The sequence below is a fragment of the Peromyscus leucopus genome, chromosome 18 (genome assembly GCF_004664715.2).
Source record: "Peromyscus leucopus breed LL Stock chromosome 18, UCI_PerLeu_2.1, whole genome shotgun sequence".
In the NCBI taxonomy this organism is placed as follows: Eukaryota; Metazoa; Chordata; class Mammalia; order Rodentia; family Cricetidae; genus Peromyscus; species Peromyscus leucopus.
The window spans coordinates 9,322,410-9,342,149 of record NC_051078.1 but is presented as its reverse complement, the minus strand read 5'-3'; the positions used below and the strand labels follow the sequence as shown (position 1 = coordinate 9,342,149).

At 44.9% G+C, this 19,740-nt stretch overlaps 1 protein-coding gene across 1 annotated transcript in view; it reads left to right on the top strand.

Annotated features, from left to right (window-relative positions):
* The first annotated feature begins 3,035 nt into the window (after window positions 1–3,035).
* The window catches only part of Wif1 (WNT inhibitory factor 1), a 65,674-nt gene continuing 48,969 nt past the window's right edge, over window positions 3,036–19,740 (top strand). Inside the window, exons 1-2 of the mRNA XM_028869649.2 lie at window positions 3,036–3,569; window positions 4,005–4,144. Coding sequence (XP_028725482.1) covers window positions 3,425–3,569; window positions 4,005–4,144 — 285 coding nt within the window. The 5' untranslated portion in view covers window positions 3,036–3,424. The remainder of the gene's footprint in view (window positions 3,570–4,004; window positions 4,145–19,740) is intronic.

Sequence of the window (19,740 nt, the reverse complement as noted above, 5' to 3'; positions counted from 1 at the left end):
TATTTGACTTAAAGGGGGTGGGGGTGGGGATAAAAATTCAGCTCTTGGGCGGATTTCCTATGAAGATACACTCGATTACTGTTAAAAATAGCTGATTTCGTATACACAAAGTATGTTCCTTCCTCCTTAAAATCTAAAAGTTATTCAATCACAGATTTCTTTTCTCTTCTTTGAGACAGGATTTTACTTCATAGCCCGAGCTAGCTATGAACTCTGGTAATGGTCCTCCTCCTTAGCCTCCAGAGGACTTCCATCATGGGGTGTCACATGCCATCACATCTGGCTTAAATTCCAGGTGTATGTGTGTGTGTGTGTGCGCGCACTTCATACACAGAGGGCAGGGGAGGACACATCACGTTCCCCCTTATTTCCTTAGGCAGGGCTTCTCACTAATGGCAGCAGTAGGCTAGCAGCAGCTGTCCCAGCCCCTCAGCACTAGGTCACAGCAGCATGCTGCCTCATCCAGCTTTCTGTTTGCCGGGGATCTGAACTCAGGTCCTCAAGCTTGATCAGCAAGGGTACGGGGGCTCTCACCTGCTTAGACATCTCTCTAGTACCAAATAATTTTTTAAAATCACACTTTTATATACCTCTAAACATACAATATCATGTCTCCTGCTGGAGAGAAGAGAACAGAAAGCAACCATTGTTGTTGTTGCTGCTGGTGATGGTGATGATGATGATGATGAGGAGGAGGATGGTGATGTGTTGATGATGATGATGTAGGGATGATGATGATGGTGGTGATGGTGATGATGAGGAGGAGGATGGTGATTCGATGATGATGATGATGATGATGATGATGATGATGATGTAGGGATTGATGATAGTAACAATGGGGATGATGATGGTGGTGATGATGACGACGACGATGATGATGATGATGATGTGAGACAAACTGCACTTGAATTCACTAGTAGCCTAACCTGGCCTCATTTTCATAGAAACCCTCTTGCCTTATCCTCTGAGTGCTTGGGTGACAGGCGCTTGCCACAACACCGAACAAAATAACTATTGAAAATGGGGAAATGTCCTCATAGCAAGGTAGGTTGTCGTTTCAACACCAGAGACAACGGCCACAGAAAATCCTCACTCCAAGAAAGCTCTCTTAAGACCGAATGTATGTATTCCTTTTCCAGTTCTCAGCTAGTATTTCTCAAGAACAACCTGTAGAGGGCGTCCTTGCACCAAGAGCCATAGAGGACTGAGCCATAATACTGCGGGAGGAAAAACCTTCGACGAAAACCACACGCTCCAAGCCAAAGAAAACGTCTATTTTAGTGTTTCAAAATTATTACCTGCGACTGAGTGACGCTGGCTTTACAATGTTAAAGGGTTTTAAGTTTGTCTAATGCAGTAAGACATTATGAAAATGAATATTCACTGCAACAATAAAACGAAATGTTGAGGAAAGCTCTTTAGTTTTTTGAGACAGGGTCTCAGGTAGCCCAGACCGACTTCAAACTCCGTATGTAGATTGTATTCACTCTGAGCTCCGAAGCCTTTGCCTCTACTTCTTAGGGCTCAAGTGATAGCCTCTGCCGCCGCCGTAACCAGTTCAAATGTTTTGTTTTCAAGGAAGAGTGGCTGTGAGACTTCTGGGACAAACGATCTTGTGATTTGCTCAGAACAATGATGGGGGGGTGGGGTGGGGGAGAATCCTTACTGGACGGGGCTTTGAAGTCAGAGCGATCGATCGAGATTTGAACTCTGACTCCCGTCACTCACCAGCTGAGTATCTGCCGTCAGTTTACCAGACTTTTTAAAGAGTTTGTTCCCCATCAGTAAAACGAGAATGGTAACAGTGGCCACCGCACAAGGAATAAACATCCGTGGAGTTCACCATCAGTTTACAATGGAGAGTCTTCTTGGGTACCCTCCATCCACACATACACCCTTTCTTTCTATCAATCTGATTTTTTTTTTTTTTTAAGAAACTGCACGTGACCAGCATTTGTTGAACGTGGTGAAGTTTCTGTTTGCTTTTTCCTGCCGAGAAACCTGCTGCTCTACAAAGGAGGAAGTGGAACAGCAGCCCAGGAGTGGTGTGCGTGCGGGGTGTGTGTGTGTGTGTGTGTGTGTGTGTGTGTGTGTGTGTGTGTGTGTGTGTAAGGTGGAGACAGTGTGTGTGTGTGTGTGTGTGTGTGTGTAGCTGAAAAGCAAGTGGGCGCAAAAGCAAGCAAGCAAGCAAACAAACAAACAAACGAAGCTTTTCCCTACTCTGAAATTTTTCTGTATTTTTGAAAGAAAGAAAAAGTTTGCTTCCGCCTTCTCTGCACATTCAAGGAGTCAGGCAAGAGGCAAAAACCTTCCCTGCAGGGGACTGGAAGCCACCTGCCAGCTAGGTGCTCTTCCCACAAGACCCTCAGTCTTGTCCCCGAGCTCCCCAAATTGGGCACAAGCCTCCATTTCCATTGCCCCCCCCCAAATCCAATTTGTTATGAGAGTCCTACCCTCGTGGGGCAAGGTGTGTGTCTGGGTAGGTGGGGCGGTCAGGCACAGCTCCCATCCAGGACCTAGGGAACTATTCTGGGTGCCACTGGGTTATCAAGAAGACAACCCACGCCGCTTAGCGGGGATCGATCGGTCCAGTGCAGAAATGAAAACTCCCCGCTGTTGGAGGACCAGCTCCAACAGCAGCCCACTAGCTTGTGGAGTCTCCGTAGTTAACTTCCCGGGAAAGTGCCAACCGCCAGCTAGAGGAGGCAGAAATTGCAGACAGGCACACAGAAAGTAAAAGTGGACTATGTGCGTTCAGTTAGCCCCCCCGGGATGGAAGACGGGGTTATCACCATCGTTGATGGCCAATCGAGCCCACACATGTCTCTTCCGGCGGGAGAAGGATCGAGGGGCGATCCAGAAATCCCTTTGGGTGCTTTTTTCTCGTTGTTTTCTCCATCACACAATCCGGGGCGCGCAGCACGCACTTCTTGTCACCTGGCGCGAGCGAGCCTGGCCTCCCGGGTACCGCGGCCCCGCCCACGCGGCGCCCCAGCGCCCCCTCGTGGCGGCCTCCCGCACCTCACCAACTCTTAGGGCTCGCCCGCCGGTGCCAGCCGTGCGTTCCCGCGGTTCCTCCTCCCTCCAGCGTGCGATCCTCTAGCTGCTGGCACTGCGGGACGTGCTGGCACCGCCAGCTGGGCCAGCATCGTGTCTCTGCGGACCTCTCTCTCTCTCCAGGGGCCCCCTCCTTCGGTGTGGCCGCGCATCCACTCCCTCCTTGCTCCCTCCCCTCCAGCTCTCCCAGGCTCACTCGCACCGGAGACCGGAGTCGGCAAGCAGCCCTATCCGTTTTAAGTGGGAACCGCTCCAGCCCCGCCAGCTGCAGCCAACGCCCCCACCCCCCACCCCAAAACTTCACAAGCGCAGGTTGGGTCGCTGCGGCAGGAGTTGCGCCACCAGAGAGAAGGTCCTGAGCAGCAGCATGGCCCGGAGAAGTGCTGTCCCAGCTTTGGCGCTCCGGCTCTGGAGCATCCTACCTTGCCTGCTGCTCCTGCGAGCAGATGCCGGGCAGCCAGAGGAGAGCTTGTACCTGTGGATCGACGCCCATCAAGCGAGGGTGCTCATAGGTAAGGCCTGGCATTTGCACCTTCCTTCCTAGTCAGTCCTCGGTCTCTCCATGCATGCACCGAGTGTGATTTAAAACTTAACTTCGAGGGTGATTGCACCCTCCTTTTAAAATCAGTGTCTTCCATTGGGAAGTTGATGAGTTTCTTTCTCGGGGGAAGCGGGGAAGCAAAGGCGACCGAACATTCCTATCCTGGTGTTGCTTACGGGGAATCCAACATTATTAGCACTGCATGACTCCACTGTGTGTGTTAGCAAGCCTGGTTCTTACCACAGATGGACGGAAAATAACTCTATTCATGTTGGTACCAAAGGCAGGTGCTTTGCGAAAAGCAATGACCTACCCTGGTTCTCTCAGGGTTTTGCCTTCTGCATGAAACGTCTGTCTCTTCGAAATGCATCCGGTTTGATAAGTTTGTGTGTTATTTACACCACAGGGTTTGAAGAGGATATTCTGATTGTCTCAGAGGGGAAAATGGCCCCCTTCACACATGATTTCAGGAAAGCCCAACAAAGAATGCCAGCCATTCCCGTCAATATCCACTCCATGAATTTTACCTGGCAAGCTGCGGGGCAGGTAAGTTCTGATAAGAGAGAAAGAGCGTTCGTTGGTATTTCTAGTCTCCGGTGGTGAGTAGCAATAACGGTGTGTGGTGCAGTAACATTTACAGTTCTATACCAGTTTTTGTCTGGTTGCCAAAGCAAATAAGGGATCAGTTCCAATGTATTTAAAGTTATCAAATTCATAGAAGAATCTAAGGGGCAATGTGCTACGATCCCTATTTTAATAAGATTTGGTGTCTTGAGGCTGTGAATATAAAGACCCCAAATATCCATAACACCGTATTTCCATAATCATTAAACAATTAAGAAAACATTTAAAATAAGTTCTATACTAAGTGATAATCATTTGTGACATTATTTATACTTTACAACAAAATAAGTTTGTAAGTATTCTTGGCACACATTTTTAAAGGCTGATAGGTTGAGTTTTGTTCATACATTTTTGGTAGAGGTTCACAGACTCAAAAGAAGTAAAATAAAACCCTAAAAGTCAAAGACTATTGATTTTTTTAAAAGTGACCACTCAAAATTCTTTTCTATGAAAAAAAAAAGAAAAACCAATCTATGTTAATGAAGCATTCCTCTTAGTACTTAACATATAATTGGCTTTTGTGTGTCTCCTTGTATACATCTTCATGATAATATTAGTGGCCTCTAATTTGAGAAGGATAGGATGCTTGTGTGACTTTAATTTCTATGGCACAATTGTCTGGAGGACAAATGGTAAGTAATAAATTCTGCTCATTAGTTGGTAAAAAATTGTGTCTACTATGAAAACCATTGTAATTATAATTAACTGCACATTTTCAGGTTTTTTTTTAATTCTAAAATTGCTTAAATAGCTATTTTCAAGAAGAATGCAATTAAGACAACACTTTATAAAAAGCAACTATGCTAAATCAGGAAACCACTTTGGTTCCCTGGGATTGCCTATTACAGTGCAGGCGTGACCATTTCAGCTGTCTTCTTATCCTCAGTTTGTTCTATTTTTTTTTAAAATCTTCTTTGAAAATAGATCACATCCAGATCTTCAATGTTTCTATTGCTGTGCATTTTTTTTTTATTGTTAAGTGATGTTTGGTGGATCCAGGTCATAGATGCTGTGGTCCCATTGCACAGATGTGTTCACGGAAGCCTCTGTTCTTTTCCTGGTGATGTTTGGTGGATCCCGGTCATAGATCCTGTGGTCCCATTGCACAGATGAATTCCCTGAAGCCCCTGTTCTCTTCCTGTCTGCAACCCTGTCTTCATAGACACTTTATGTGCAGTTTAGCTCAGAATATTGTGCAATCACTAATGAATAACTGGCCTCTCATGGTTTCCTTTTCTTTCGCCCAAATCTGTTCACTGGTGGCTAACCACTTGTTATGCACTCAACAGTCTATAATTTAAAGATACTTGTTCAGAATAATGGATCCATCAAGAGCTTTAGGAAGCTGTTCGACACTCACCCACCTCCATCAGGTGAAAGGGTCGCATAATTGAAAAATTATGGTAGAAAATGCCAAGCTGCCCAACACACACACACACACACACACACACACACACACACACACACACACACACACACAAGCACGCCTTCTGGAGAGCTACAAGCAAAGGCTCAGTTCCATGCTCTCCTCTGTCGCCTGTCACTGCACATTGGCAAATACTGCCTTCTTGCTGAAAATAAAACAGATTCACACAGTCAGCAACCTCCCGACTGTCTTGTAAGGGGCTAGGGGAAACAGCTAAAGATGAAGTGTCTAGTGTTTTATGTCCTCTGCTTAGGTGTCGATTAAATGCCTGGCTTATCTCTTTATGTAGAACAGCGTTATCACCTCAAGAAGTTACCTCGTTCTCTGTGGAGAGGTAACTGCAGGTCATTACACAGCATCTGATGTGTGTTTTCCTTATGTATGGGAGAGTGTAGCATGGGGGAGAACTCTGCAATGCCAAAAGAAATGTATTTTAAAATCTTATTTAAATATAACCAATTTTGCTCCCTAAAATAACGTGATTCCAGCACCATACGTTTTGAAATGCCAGGGGAACATGAAGATGGGAGAAATAATGACTTCAGTATCAATTAAGTATTTTGAAAGGCACTCATAGCTACAGCCAAACCACATCAAAACATGAAAAATGAAAAGTTAACCCCATTATCTAGTTATTTAATCCAAATGATATCAAACACTTAGACATTTCAACACCGCAGAGACAAAAAACGTATCTGATTCATTACATTTTAAGCTTCAGCTGTTTTAACAACATGTGGACCAAGTTTGTTTGTTTGTTTGTTTTAATATACAAGACCTAGTAAAAGCAACAAGGAATCATCTATTTCCAGCAAATCTTGAGTCCAGTCACCCAAAGTGTCGAGAGAGCCATTTAAAGCGTACCCCATGATTGGCTCCAGAGAAGTTCCAGGGGAATTGCAAAGAGCTTCATTTTCCTGTAGGAAACTGGTCAGGTCTCATGCAAGTGTTTTCAGTATGGAGGGAATTATGCAGACTCTTAACATTGTGTGAGATCATGAAACTCCTGGCACGACAGTCCCACCAGGGTGGGGAGAGGTTCGAATGTAGCCTTTACAGTGGGGCATTTTTTTTACAGAAACCAATCTTAAGAAAATCGTCACACCTTTAATCCCAGCACTTGGGAGGCAGAGCCAGGCGGATCTCTGTGAGTTCGAGGCTAGGCTGGTCTACAGAGCTAGTCCGGGACAGGCTCCAAAGCTACAGAGAAACCCTGTCTCAAAAAACCAAAAAAAAAAAGAAAAAAAGAAAAGAAAACCATTATGAACATGAATATAGGTGTAGCTGTAGCTGTAAAGTCACTTAGAGATCCAGCGGTCACAGCAATATATGATGAATCGATAACATGGCTAGTCTAGGCATCATGTGAGGCCATGGGAAATTTCTTAATAACAAACTGGTTTGTGATATAGTGCATTTTGTTTGGTTCCATTATAAATAGGTTGTCAGTCACAGGAAGTTTCATCTGACCAACGTCCAATCTTCTAAAGTGTAAGCACTGGTCATAGACATCCTGTGACATTTTGGTTTCCCAGCAGTCAGCATGTGTTGCTCTGCCATCTAAAAACTCATTTCACATTAGATGTGTACGAATGGATGAGTTTATATTGGATGGGTTCAAACTCACATTGGATGAAGTTCTATGTCATAAATACTTAATCTCTATTTTCCCATATCACGTCTATACTACACATCACTCAAGGAAATGGCAGAATAAGTGGTTTTCATAGACAATCATCTATAGAGACCAGAGAGCTCACTAATGTTTATGTGACTTCACCAGCTTCTGAGGTCCTCAAAAATCTGCTTTTGAAGGCTTTCCCTGCCTGAAATCATTCTACCTGAATTTCATTTCTTTTGGCGGGGAGGGGGTGGGGGTGGGGTGGAGGGTAGGGGGAGTGGGGGGTGGGGGGAATGCAGGGGGGAAGAACCTTTGCCCCCATTTCCTCATCCATATAAAACGCTCATTTACTGGCCGGTCTTTTTCTAAAGGCTTTTAGTTGAGAAGAGTTTCCATTGCAAAAGGTTTAGGCTGAAAGGCTTTGTAGTCACGAAGGGAAAAGCCCTTTAGTATTGTGTACAACTGTTTAACAGTTGTTACTTTTCAATGTGTCCATGCCTTATTCATGTTCTTTAAATCTGAGACAGGCAGGGACCATAAACAACCATTTTGGTTTTCTAAATTAGGCACTAATTAAACATTTTATTTGGAAAATAACACTTCCTAAACCCCAAGGCTTTCAAGTAAAAATTTTAATGGGAAGTTTGGTTAGACACATCTGAATTCTAACTTTAGGCCATCCGTGCTGATTTCCATATGAACGAGTCTGGTGTAAGGCCAAAAAGGTTTATAGCTGTAACTCCTGTGAGTAGATCTTCATGTATAAGGCTGACAAAGACTTGATCTTCTAATGATAGTACAGCCAACATTAAGACACTATGAATCTAGTACTTAATGAGGTTTATTATTTATTTATTATTTTTGGATGTATCTATTTTGGTGTTTGTAGCTGGAGTTTTCTCCAGTCCCATCCAGCCCACAGCCATTCTGACCCAAATGAACACACAGACGCTTAGATTATTTAAACTGTTTGGCCTAATTGCTCAGGCTTCTTGCTATCTAGTTCTTACATCTTAAATTAAGCCATTTCTAAAAAATCTATACCTTGCCATGTGGCTTGTGACTTACCAGTATCTTTACATGTTGCTTCTCATGGTGGCGGCTGGCAGCATCTCCTCACTTAGCCCTCCTGTTCCCAGAATTCTCCTTTTTCTCTGTCCCGCCTATACTTCCTGCCTGGTTACTGGCCAATCATCACTTTATTTATTAACCAATCAGAGCAACACATTCACAGCATACAGCTATCCACAGTAGATGTCGCTTTCTTTTTTTCCTTTTTATGGGGGTGGTGGTGGGTGGCCACAGTTCATGGAATCATGTTGAGCCATCAACATTGACTTTCGTTCTTCTTATGGCCAAAAGTCTGAATTTCTTAGTTGGACAACAAGGCCTGGGGTAAAATTGCTGTCCACGGACTAGAGATGCTTTGGGTGGAGATAATCCACCAGTATGAACTTCAAATCTATCATCTGAATTGTGGAGCAAGCTCTAGTCATCAGAACCAGGTGGTCCAGATCTTAGAGAAAGTGTTTGGTAATGCACAGCATGTCAGTTCGTATAGCCACTAGAAACCAGTGGTGTGGTCATTTGAAAAATGTTTTAAGATGCCTGCTGTCCGAGTGATGTATCTATTTTTAGAGGACTTGACTTTATCAGGCTAAACTGCAGAAACACGCTCCTTTGTGGTTTTTAAAACTTATTATTATTAAGTATATAGTGTGAGCACACATGGGCACATGGGCGAAAGCCAGAGGACATCGTGTGTCCTGCACTATCACTCCCTGTCCAGGCCTTGAGGCAGGGTCTCACGAAGAACCTGGAACCAGGCTGAGAGCCAGCATGTCCCCAGAAACCCTCGTCTCCACCCAGTACACACAGCCACACCTGGCATTTTACACTTCTATAGATATGAATTCAGGTCCCCAGGTGTGTGCAGCAAATGCTCTTATACACTGAGCCATCTCCCCGACCCCCTCCTCTTCTGTTACGCATGACCATTGAGAATAGAAAATATTGGATGGGATGAATAACCCAGTAGTCAAGCACTGATTACAAAAAAAAATTGGGGGTTAGTTCCCCTGTATCACCCAAAACAAGAATAGATGATAAATATGCTGAAGTCACAGTGTATCAAAGGAAGCACTTTTAGCATGGAAAATTAACTATAAATGAATCAATGGTCCTCATTAGCTCCCTATGAACTAAAAACAGTCTTGAACTATTGAAATTACTAATTAGTTACTAGTCACTTAAAATAATAGTGAATAAAGTACACAGAAAGCATGACATCTTTGTACGGACTTGCCTTATAAATGAGTCCAGTCAGTCACACCCAGGATTCAGTTTTAAAAGGAGGAAAGCACCATTGAAAAAGGATGAAAACAGAAACCGGGCCACTTCTCGGACAGTCAACTCAGGTGTGGGCTAATGGCTTTTAAGAAAAGAGAATGATGGTGAAGATACGTTTCGGCAGTAACAACTAGATGGTCCATTCCATCAGTCAAGTGCAGTCACCACGCCAGAGAGCCTGTTCCCAAGGCAGTATTGAGATGATGCAACACTGGCCCCGTGAAATGTGAGCTGCCCTTTGCAGCCTCGGGTTTCCCCTTGCAGTGGCTGCATTCCAGAGATGTGTAGTCAAGGGGGGCTGTCCCCCCTGACGAAAATCAAAGAAGAGCAACAGGGGGTGAATTTTAATTTAAGAACATGCTTTCTATCTTCCAAAGGCCTTCCCCTGCTTCACCATAAGAACACTCTGAAGCATCCCTTTGCAACCCCACATTTATGATAGCACTATTGTTTAGACCCCTGTTCACGTTTTCTCCTAACGGAGTTAGGATTGTTTGAGCAGCTCCAACCTACTGGTTGCATGTCTTAGGACTCCTGGGACTTTACCCTCCAACGTTAGTGTGTCTTTACATCACCAAATGAGGGAGATGCCTTGTTTTGGGACCCCTGTTCCACTACTTCAAAAGAATAAAAATGTGAACACATTTTCCCTACCGTGGACATGTTTTGTTTTGTTTTAAAGGAGGTACGCGTCTCAAAGGGACGACTTTAAACCTTTCGTGCTGAGACTCCGCTGTGCCCTGGTCGTTTGTGCTGTGTTGTGGACATGCCAGTGGGAATCAGAGTGACTCTGCCGAGATCCCGTTTCATTTAGCAGAGCAGGCATATGCCAGCCATCTGCTGTATCTGCTGATAGAAAACAGCAGCTTTCTCAAACATTTGCCAGGGAAAAAGGGGGAGGGGCTTTATAGCTTAGAGGAGATGAGTTGCAAGGTACCTTGAGAGCCACATCTGGTTCTGTAGAGGTCTACATGGCATAAATGTAAACTCTGTGATGTCTCCCTTCCACGGCGGTGTGAAAGCGCATAAACAAACGCTTCACTGGCATCCTTTCTGCTTGGTCCTGACTTTGAATTGCTTGCACAAATAAAGGTATTTTAAATTTCTATGGTGAAGCAGACTCATCTTTAGTTTTAGGTTAAGCTCATTTAATCTATCTACCCCTGATAACTAAGAGGGATGTGTGGAGGAAATGAGTATGGGGAAGCTGACTTTCGTGACAGTGACTCTCATTCTGTGATGTGAGCTCCAGAGGGTGCCTCACTGGATCAGGGCCTCGTTGTTGACCACAGTGGTCTAGCTAACTCACTCAAGTGATATGAGAGTAACATGGTCACATGCCTAGGGACCTGAAGGAATGGGTGTTGTTCTCCCATGGAGACCGAGATCACCAAAGAAATCCATCCCTCTTCCTTCTAGGGAGGAGTGAGTCTCTCTAAGCAGGTGCTGTGTGAATTAATTCCCTGATAGATGAGTCAGATCAGTCACTGACAAAAATACTAAGTGAAAAGTTAGGATTCCCAGATGCTTGGAGGTCCTAAAGGCGAAGGCAGGTTCCTCGTGACTGTGCAGGAGTTTACCTCGTATCTGAAGGGTAATGGGCACCCAATGAAGAAGAGTTAAAGGTCAAAAGATAGAGGAGGGAGCGTGGTGGGAAGGAATAGAAAGTAGAAACCACTCATGTGGTTTGTCTCTCATCTGTTTTCCCTTCCTTTGAGAGGCATCACTCATTATCTTGCACATTTGTGCTGGGGATGCACTGAGCACATTTTGTTTATCTGCTGAATGGCTGATGTCTTCTCCATCACCTGAATTCAGCTCTTTTCTCTTAGGAGCCTTTGGAAGAATTTACAATGATTTCTCTTCTCTTGTCTTTCTTCCTCCCTGTCTCCTCCCCCCACCCCGAATTTGATGATATATACATGAAACTATAAAAAAAAATAGCTTCTATGGGGCTGGAGAGGTGGCTCAGTGGTTAAGGGCAGTTGCTGCTCTTCCAGAGGACTCAGGTTTGGTTCCCAGCACCTACATGGTGGCCCACAAATGTCCCCGATTCCAGGGGATCCCATGCCATATTCTGGCCTCCACGGCATGTAGTGCACATACATACATTCAGGCAAAACACTCATATACCTATACAAATGAAAATAAACAAATCTTTAAAATAGCCTTTTAAGGGTATAGAACATAATAAATAAATTTCCTAATGGAGTCTCAACTACAAAGGGGAACTTAAATAAGGAAAGAGTGTGTTAATTTAATGAAAACAAGTGAGGTGGTCTGCCTTTTCAATTCTACAACTATCCTGTAAATACAAAGAAAAGTAGACACAGGGCAGTAATCAAGTCTGGCAGGTAGCCTTCCTACTCAAAGAATGGGAAATTGAACACTGTGTGTAGATTCATTTAACATATGGTTGAATCTTCTAATATTTGGGGTTTTTTTTTTTTTCCAATTTATTATCGTTTAAGACACAGTAAAATTCCAGAACTGTTACTCTTCTTCCCTGTTTCCCTCAGTCATGTGGATGGTACTTCTGAGCTGTGAATTTTATCTCTGGTTGGGATTTTATGGATGCCTTAGTCAGTGTTCTATGGCTATGAAGAGACACCAGGACCAGAGCAACTCTTGGAAGGGAAAGCATTTAACTGGGGCCTGGCTTACAGTTTCAGAGGCTTGGTCCCTTATCCTCAAGGCGGGAGCATGGTATCTCATAGGCAGACATGGTGCTGGGGAAGGAGCCTTCTCATCCGGATCTGCAGGCATCAGGAAGAGAGACTGACACTGGGCCTGGCTTGAGCATCTGGAACCCCAGAGCCCACCCCCCCCAGTGACACACTTCCTCCAACAAGGCCACACCCACTCCAACAAGGCCACGCCTTCTAATCCTGTCAAGTAGCTCCACTCTCCAAAGACCATGCATTTAAATACATGAGCCTCTGGGGGTCATTCCTATCCCCACCACCTCAACGGGTGAATCTGACGAATCTTGGAAATGGTCAGGCAGCGTTTAAAACCCAGCCCTCAGAGTAAAATCTCACCAGGGCAGTGGCATGGTATGGCCCAAGACAAAACAGTCTATGGGTGAGAGCTTAAGCTAACGGTGTGAGAAAAGAGAGGCGATCGTCTCTGTGGCTTGGCCGGTACTTAGAGCATGCTTTGGGAGAAATACATGATCAAGAACCCTCCAGAAAATTGAGCACCTACTTAAAAAGTCAGAAGTAGATGGGAATGGGGGGGGTGGGCTGGTGGGAAGGCCGGGGGGGGGGCAGAGAACAAGGGAATCCGTGGCTGATATGTAAAATTAAATTATAAAATAAAAAAATAAAAATAAAAAGAGATGTTAAAAAAAAGTTAGAAGTATAAACAGGTCACGTTGATGATACTTGGAATGTGGAACGTGATGCTGCAGAAGTTCTGAGGCATCCCCAAAGAATCACATGAGCGCAGAGGCAAAACTACATCTGCTTACTGAGTTAACCGAGCAAAAAGAGGACACAAGAAACAGCTTGGGATGAGACACAGAGACCAGAAACACGGTTGTCTGGGTCTCTGGTCTCTCGGGTGGCTCGAGTGTGTAGTATGACGTAGAAGTGGGGTAGGAATTGATCCTAGGTGACTTGGTCCATCAGGTGACAGCCTCTGGGGCTTGGTCCATAGACAACGGCCCACCAGCCACTGAAGAAGCACAGAGTACTGGACAGCCTCATGCTATCTTGGTAGTAAGTTGAGGAGAACTCAGCTGCAAGGACATCTAGGAGCAGAGGAGATCGTGGATGAAGGGGAGGGAAAACAGATTGGAGAAAAATTGAGGTGATAAAAATCTGGAAGTTGTGGTGCTAAGAATAAGGGGTCACTTGTCCTTTCCTCTGCCTCACTCAGTGGCCCTTCAGCCTCTCTGTCACACACACACACACACACACACACACACACACACACACACACACACACCACCCTGAAGTGCCTGCCTTCCCCACCTCCGGACTTTCGTACGTGAAATTCCTTTAGCTCAGAATGTGCTCCCTTCAGAATCCTGCATGGCCCTCTCGTGACTACCCTCTCTTACACCTCTGGTCAATGGTGCCTCCTTGGAGAGGCTTTCCGACAACAGCCAACACTCTGTTCCCTCCCGAGCACGAGCACTCGTTCTCACCTGAGAATGATGGGGGCGGGGGTGCTTGGTTGGTTATGTTTGGCTTTAATCGCCTGGCTGTCCATTCCACGCAAGTTCACGAAAGCAAGAGCTCTGTTGTGTTTACTGTGTAACATCCTGGCTCCTAGCGCATGGTTGATAATTCTATGCTGGACAAATAAAGGAGGCATGTCTAATTATCACCGTCACTGCACAGATAAGGGCAACTGAGGCATGGAAAGGCAATGATCACACCACTAATAAATAGCAGAGTAAGGCAGGATCCAAGCCCAGGCCCCTTAGGAAAGTACTTAAACTTAGTACGCCAGTGTAAATACTAAACAGAGCTGTGACCACAGAGCTTTGGGAACACAGAGGAGGAAGCAGCTGGTTTGGGCTGGGGGAGCAGGAGGGTGTGGCTTGTCTATGGAAGACTTGGGACAATAGGAAGGATGTTCATGGAAACTAATCGGTCGGGGGAGGAGTAAGGCTTAGGAAGAAGGGCTGGCAATAGGAGAGTCAGGAGAGTTCTGGGAGAGAAGCACATTCTGCCTGAGTCTGGGCCTTAGCACGCAGAAGAGAGGATCCGGCGCTAGGGAGGGGCCCATAGAGGCTAGACATTTGGTCAAGGTGAAATGGAGAAACACTAAAGAGGTCACACAGCCAATCAGGGACTCTGGCACTTCTATCGATCAGGGCTGTGGTTTCAGTTACATCTAAACCCTACCAAATTCTCCAGTGTGGGTCTATCTCTAAAGTCCAACATCTTCAGTCACTGAACATGAATAGTAACTTGTGTCTTTATACAGAACACACGCTCAAGCTCCAGTTTTGGAAGACAAGGCAGTAAGATTCGTCCCTCCAATATGGTTATATTTACTGCTAAGTTTCAAAGCATTTTCATGAGGATCCCTGTTTGCTTAGTCTGGGTCAATAATAATAATAGTCAACAGTGGCCTAGAATGTAGCTTAGTGGCAGACTGTTTGCCTAGCATCCACAAGGCCCTGGGTCCATTGCCAGCACCTAGAGAAACAGAAGCCAATTTTGAGTCAAATCTTTGTTGGGAACTCTTGTGAACCCTTTCTGGATCACCTCTCACCAGATCCTCAGAACACCCCTATGGTACTGCACTAGTTGCTATTTTCGTTACTGTGAGGGGGTTATCTTGGCTCATTCTTGGCCTAGTGGAGTTCCTGACGACAGAAGCCCTTCCCATCTTGGAACATCTGGACCAGTGATGTTGAGGAGCAGAGCTACAACCAGAAGAAAATACCACCTTCAAAATCCCCCCCCCCAAACCCACTTCTGCTAGCTAGCCCACAGTTCCAAGAGTTCTACAAGTCCCTAAAATGGAGCCACTGGGGGGGGGGGGGATGGGACGACGGACGACTAAGTGTTGGAATGCAGCAGCCTGGGGGAGAACTTGGACATTGAAAGCATTAAGGGTAGGCACCCTTGCTCTCCTGATGTTATAAAAAGGACATGGAGGTATAAAAAAGTCAAGTTATTTACTTAAGAGCAGACTGCTAAAAAATACTTCTGCATATAAGGAGCATAATTTTTTTTTTTTGTGGTCCAGAAACCTTCATATCTGCTTTGATAGTTTTTGGAATGTCTACTCATTCCAAAAATCAACAATTCAAAGGACACATCAACGCTTTCTGTGTCCAAGTCCAGGAAACACACATTTTAATTGCTCCAACTGCTTTCAAGAAGTCACCAGTTACAGGAAAGACACAGACATTCCTAAGGCGACTGTAACAATGGTGATACGTTCTCAGGGTCAACGTGGGTAAAATGTTTCTTTGCACTTGAGAGTCTAATCAAAGAGGTCAGCGGGGGCTGAAATCCAGCCCACATTTCACTTCTCAGTCTTCATACTCGGACACAAAGTTACCCTGTTCAGAGAAAGCTCCTTCACGCCATTTCCAAAGGAGTCCAAATAGGGCAGCTGTGGTTTCTGTGGATATGCGAAGGCAGGCGCTATGAGATCATAGCCCCAGATAAATGTACAAGCGTCTACATTCTAGAGAAGACATGGCTAAGCAGGTCAGGTCTGAGCGGCATCTGGAAAGACGCAGAGGAGGCAGGGAGTGGTCAAGGCAAAGGAGGTTGAGATGTGCACTCCAGCTATCATGAAGAACCCATAGGAAGGTGCACAGACGTGAGAATCCTTGGTGTGTGTGCAGAATGACAATTATTATGAATGGCTAGAGCTTATAGGATAGAAACTGAGGAATGTGGGTCTGAAAAAGTAAGCGTAGGAAAGGCTATGATAGTTACCTGCATGCCATAGTTGACTTGTAGACAACGAATGGAAGTGGGCATTGAAAAATTTAAAGTAAATAGTGTGGTGTTTGAATGGGGAGGGTGATGTTGGACAGATGGAAGTCTGACTGGAGATTTGGGGACACTTCGGAAATTATTTGATGAGCTGTCCCAGAGGTGAGGAGGGCCAAAAGCCAGGCAAGCAGTGGAGGGAGGGGCAGATTCCTGTCCTTGCTCAGTATAACTAACTGGACATGGCATTAATGGAAACAAGGCGATAGAAGATGACGTCAGGTGACTTAGTGGATAGTTGTGTAATCAGAGGATCAGCATTTGAGGTGCGAAGACAATTCAATTCCTTCAGAACCTGTGGGTATACTTCACACCAGGTGGCAAAGTCTGTTAGAGCCTTGAAAATTTGAAACTGGAGTTAAGACATGATGTGAATGGCAAATACCAAGTTTTGAAGGCTGACTCCTTCCTGTCCTTTCCTTCCCTTCTTTTGACCTCAGGTCAATGTTTATTAAGGTCCTACCTAATGCCCATGCCTATGAAGAACACTAAGATCAGAGTGAATGAATGTAAAGATTGCTCTCATGGAGTTCACAGTCCAATATGGAAACAGATATGACCCAAAGTAATAGCAACACACTCTAAACATTTTTCAATTTCAGGATGAGCAAGGCACAGTAAGTCCTGGGGAGGGAGCATTGGCCCGGCAGAGGGGGAGCCAATTCAACATGGCACTCCTGATGTCCTTTGGGGTTGTGTCTTGAGTTTCATAAAACTGTGACACAGTATGAGGAACAAGGTTTGCTCCTCTTCATGACTTGCGTGGCCTTGATCCTCGTGGATTCTGCCTTCCACTTGTCATAAAATCTTGGACATGGACACGACCAGGGTCAACATTGTCACTAGGGGGCAGAGCAAATCAGCTCTCCTATGGAAGCCATCTGAAATTACTCATGACAAACCAGTTTGTGGAAGCCAGAGATGAGCCTGAACAAACCTGGTGAGGTGCCTTGTTTCCAAGGACCACGTCCGTCTTGGCTATGGTTGGACCACTTAGGAGGATTCTGAAGCTAAGTCCAGGGGACATCTTTTACTTCTGGTGTAGCCAGAGGGTCCCCTGCAGACTTGTAGAACACTCCAGTGTTTGGTTTTACAGTTTTATATTAATTATTATTAATGAATATTAATTACTAATAATTTATCATATTAACTTCTATTTCCACTTAGAAGCTGATTAGAATGGAAGATTGCGTTTATGTTGCCATCACTTAAAGCAATGTGAAGTTTTTTCTTGGGGGTTATTTTCCACCTTGACATTTTTTTTGAGCCTTAGATGTGGTGCCTTCCGGCTAATAGACCCCTGTGAGTATTGCATTGTGTGCTTCTCATTTCAGTAGCTCATTAACACCTTTAGCGTTGTTGGAAGATAAACTTGATCACATTTTAGCCACCAGTATTATTATAGCTCATGTATATTCAAGAACTGACTAGTTGTCAACTAAAGACAGGAATGATTCCATTACATCTTAATGACCCACTTCTTTGGCTTTAACAGTGCTCTAATGTAGAGAGGGGTCAAATGTGCGTTTGATATTTGCTTTGCTTTTTCTGACTACTGTATGATTCGAAGGAGCCAGTCAGCAGCTGGAAGAGACTGGAGGGCTCCTCCAACCTTACCCCAAAGTGTCAGAGCACTCAGTGCATAGGCTCTGATGGAACATGTCCAGTGGCGGGGCTCTCATAAAGAGGGGGCTTTTAAAAGGTTTGTGTGTGTGTGTGTGTGTGTGTGTGTGTGTGTGTGTGTGTGTGTGTGTGTGTGTCAAACACAGTTGCTTTTCATAAGGGATCATGGTCTGTCTTCCTAGTACAAACTGAATAGCTCCAGCCTCTACAGCAGCTGTTCCCAACCTGTGGGTCACAAACCCCTTGGAGGTCAAACAACCCTTTCACGGGGATCACCTAAGACCATCAGAAAACACAGATGTTTCCATTACGATTCATAATGGTAGAAAAATTAGTTATGAAGTTGCAATGAAATAACTTCACGGTCGGGGGTCACCATGACATGAGGAACCGTACCAAAGGGTCTCAACATTAGAAAGGTTGAGAACCACTGGTATACAGAATCCCACTTGCGTTTACACCCTCAAGTAGTTTAATTTCTTCTGCTTCTTCTTCCGCAGCGGGGATCTGCTAGTTCTGAATTGTTACCATGGCTCCACAAAGCCCCATCCTGGATGGAGATGTTTGACCTCTTATCACAGTGCCAGGTTGCTTCCCAGGCCTGGGCAAGCTGTTATACACTCTTTCAGCAGTGATCTCACAGCAGGCCAAGCTGGGGTCTATTCTTCACAGGCCTTTGTGACCACAGAGCAACTTGCCATTACGTGGGAGAAAAAAATGAGGCATCTATGGTTTGGCATTGAGCTTTGTCTCTTGGTACCTTGAGCCTGCTCCTGCAGCTCAGGTCCCCAGAGATGTCAAGCCCTAGCATTAGAATTGGGCCTTAATTCTCCTAGTAATCTTTGTCTGTCTTCCAAGCAATTGCATTAAAAAACAATTCTACCCTCCCATGGGTGATGGAGGGTGTCACAGACAACCAGAAGCACATCCAAACTCCAGATCCCAATTAGAGCTCTGCTGGGATGCCTGGGTAGGTCCCATCTAAAATCCCTGGTTCCAATCTTGCTCCCTGTTTCTGGAGCCTGAGGGTAAACATTTAACCTCTTTCTCATTTGAGACTGGACCCTAGGCTCCCCTTCCTTTCAAATTGTCCTTTCTCTGTGCCAAACTTGCTACTTGGTGTAATCAGCTTTATATTTCTTCAACCTGGACTTGTATACTTTTATGAAAAGTACAAAATTCTCCCAGGATGGAACTCACTAGCACTTGACTCATTATGCTCTGATAAACAAAGAGTTGTTTGTTTGTTTGCTAGAATTGGAAATTAGTTTATACGAATTTGAAAGCATCTTTTGTTCTGTAACATTTGTGTGATAAAGAAGAAGGTGGGGGCTGGAGAGATGGCTCAGCGGTTAAGAGTACCGGTTGATATTTCCAGAGGACACAGGTTCGATTTCCCCCAGTGACATGGCAGCTCCTAACCATCTGTAACTCCAGCCCCAGGGACTCTGACGCTCTCTACTGGCCTCCGTGTGCATCAGACAGGTACATGGTGCCACAGACATACATGCAACAAAACACCTGTACACATAAAATAAAAATAAATAAATCCCTTACAAGGAGGAGCCATGGAAGGAAAAGGAAGAGGTTAAAAACCAAAGAAACTGCCAGGCGGTGGTGGCGCGTGCCTTTAATCTCAGTACTTGGGAGGCAGAGCCAGGAGGATCTCTGTGAGTTCGAGGCCAGCCTGGTCTACAGAGCGAGATCCAGGACAGGCACCAAAAACTACACAGAGAAACCCTGTCTTGGAAAAAAAAAATCTAATTTACTTCCCATAACCACACTATTATCCCCATTTTACAAAACAACAACTAAGTTCCACAAGGTTAGATAACATGCCTGAGGCCGCAGCTAGCCAACAGTAGAACCAGGATATACAATTAGGTAGTCAAAATCCATGATGAAATTGCAGCTTGTGCTCTTTGAAACCAATATTTTCCTGAATCTTTGTTTTTTATTATTTGAATATTATAACGCACTCATCTACAGGGTATCCCACTGTATGCTGCATGGTTTTAAGACAGCA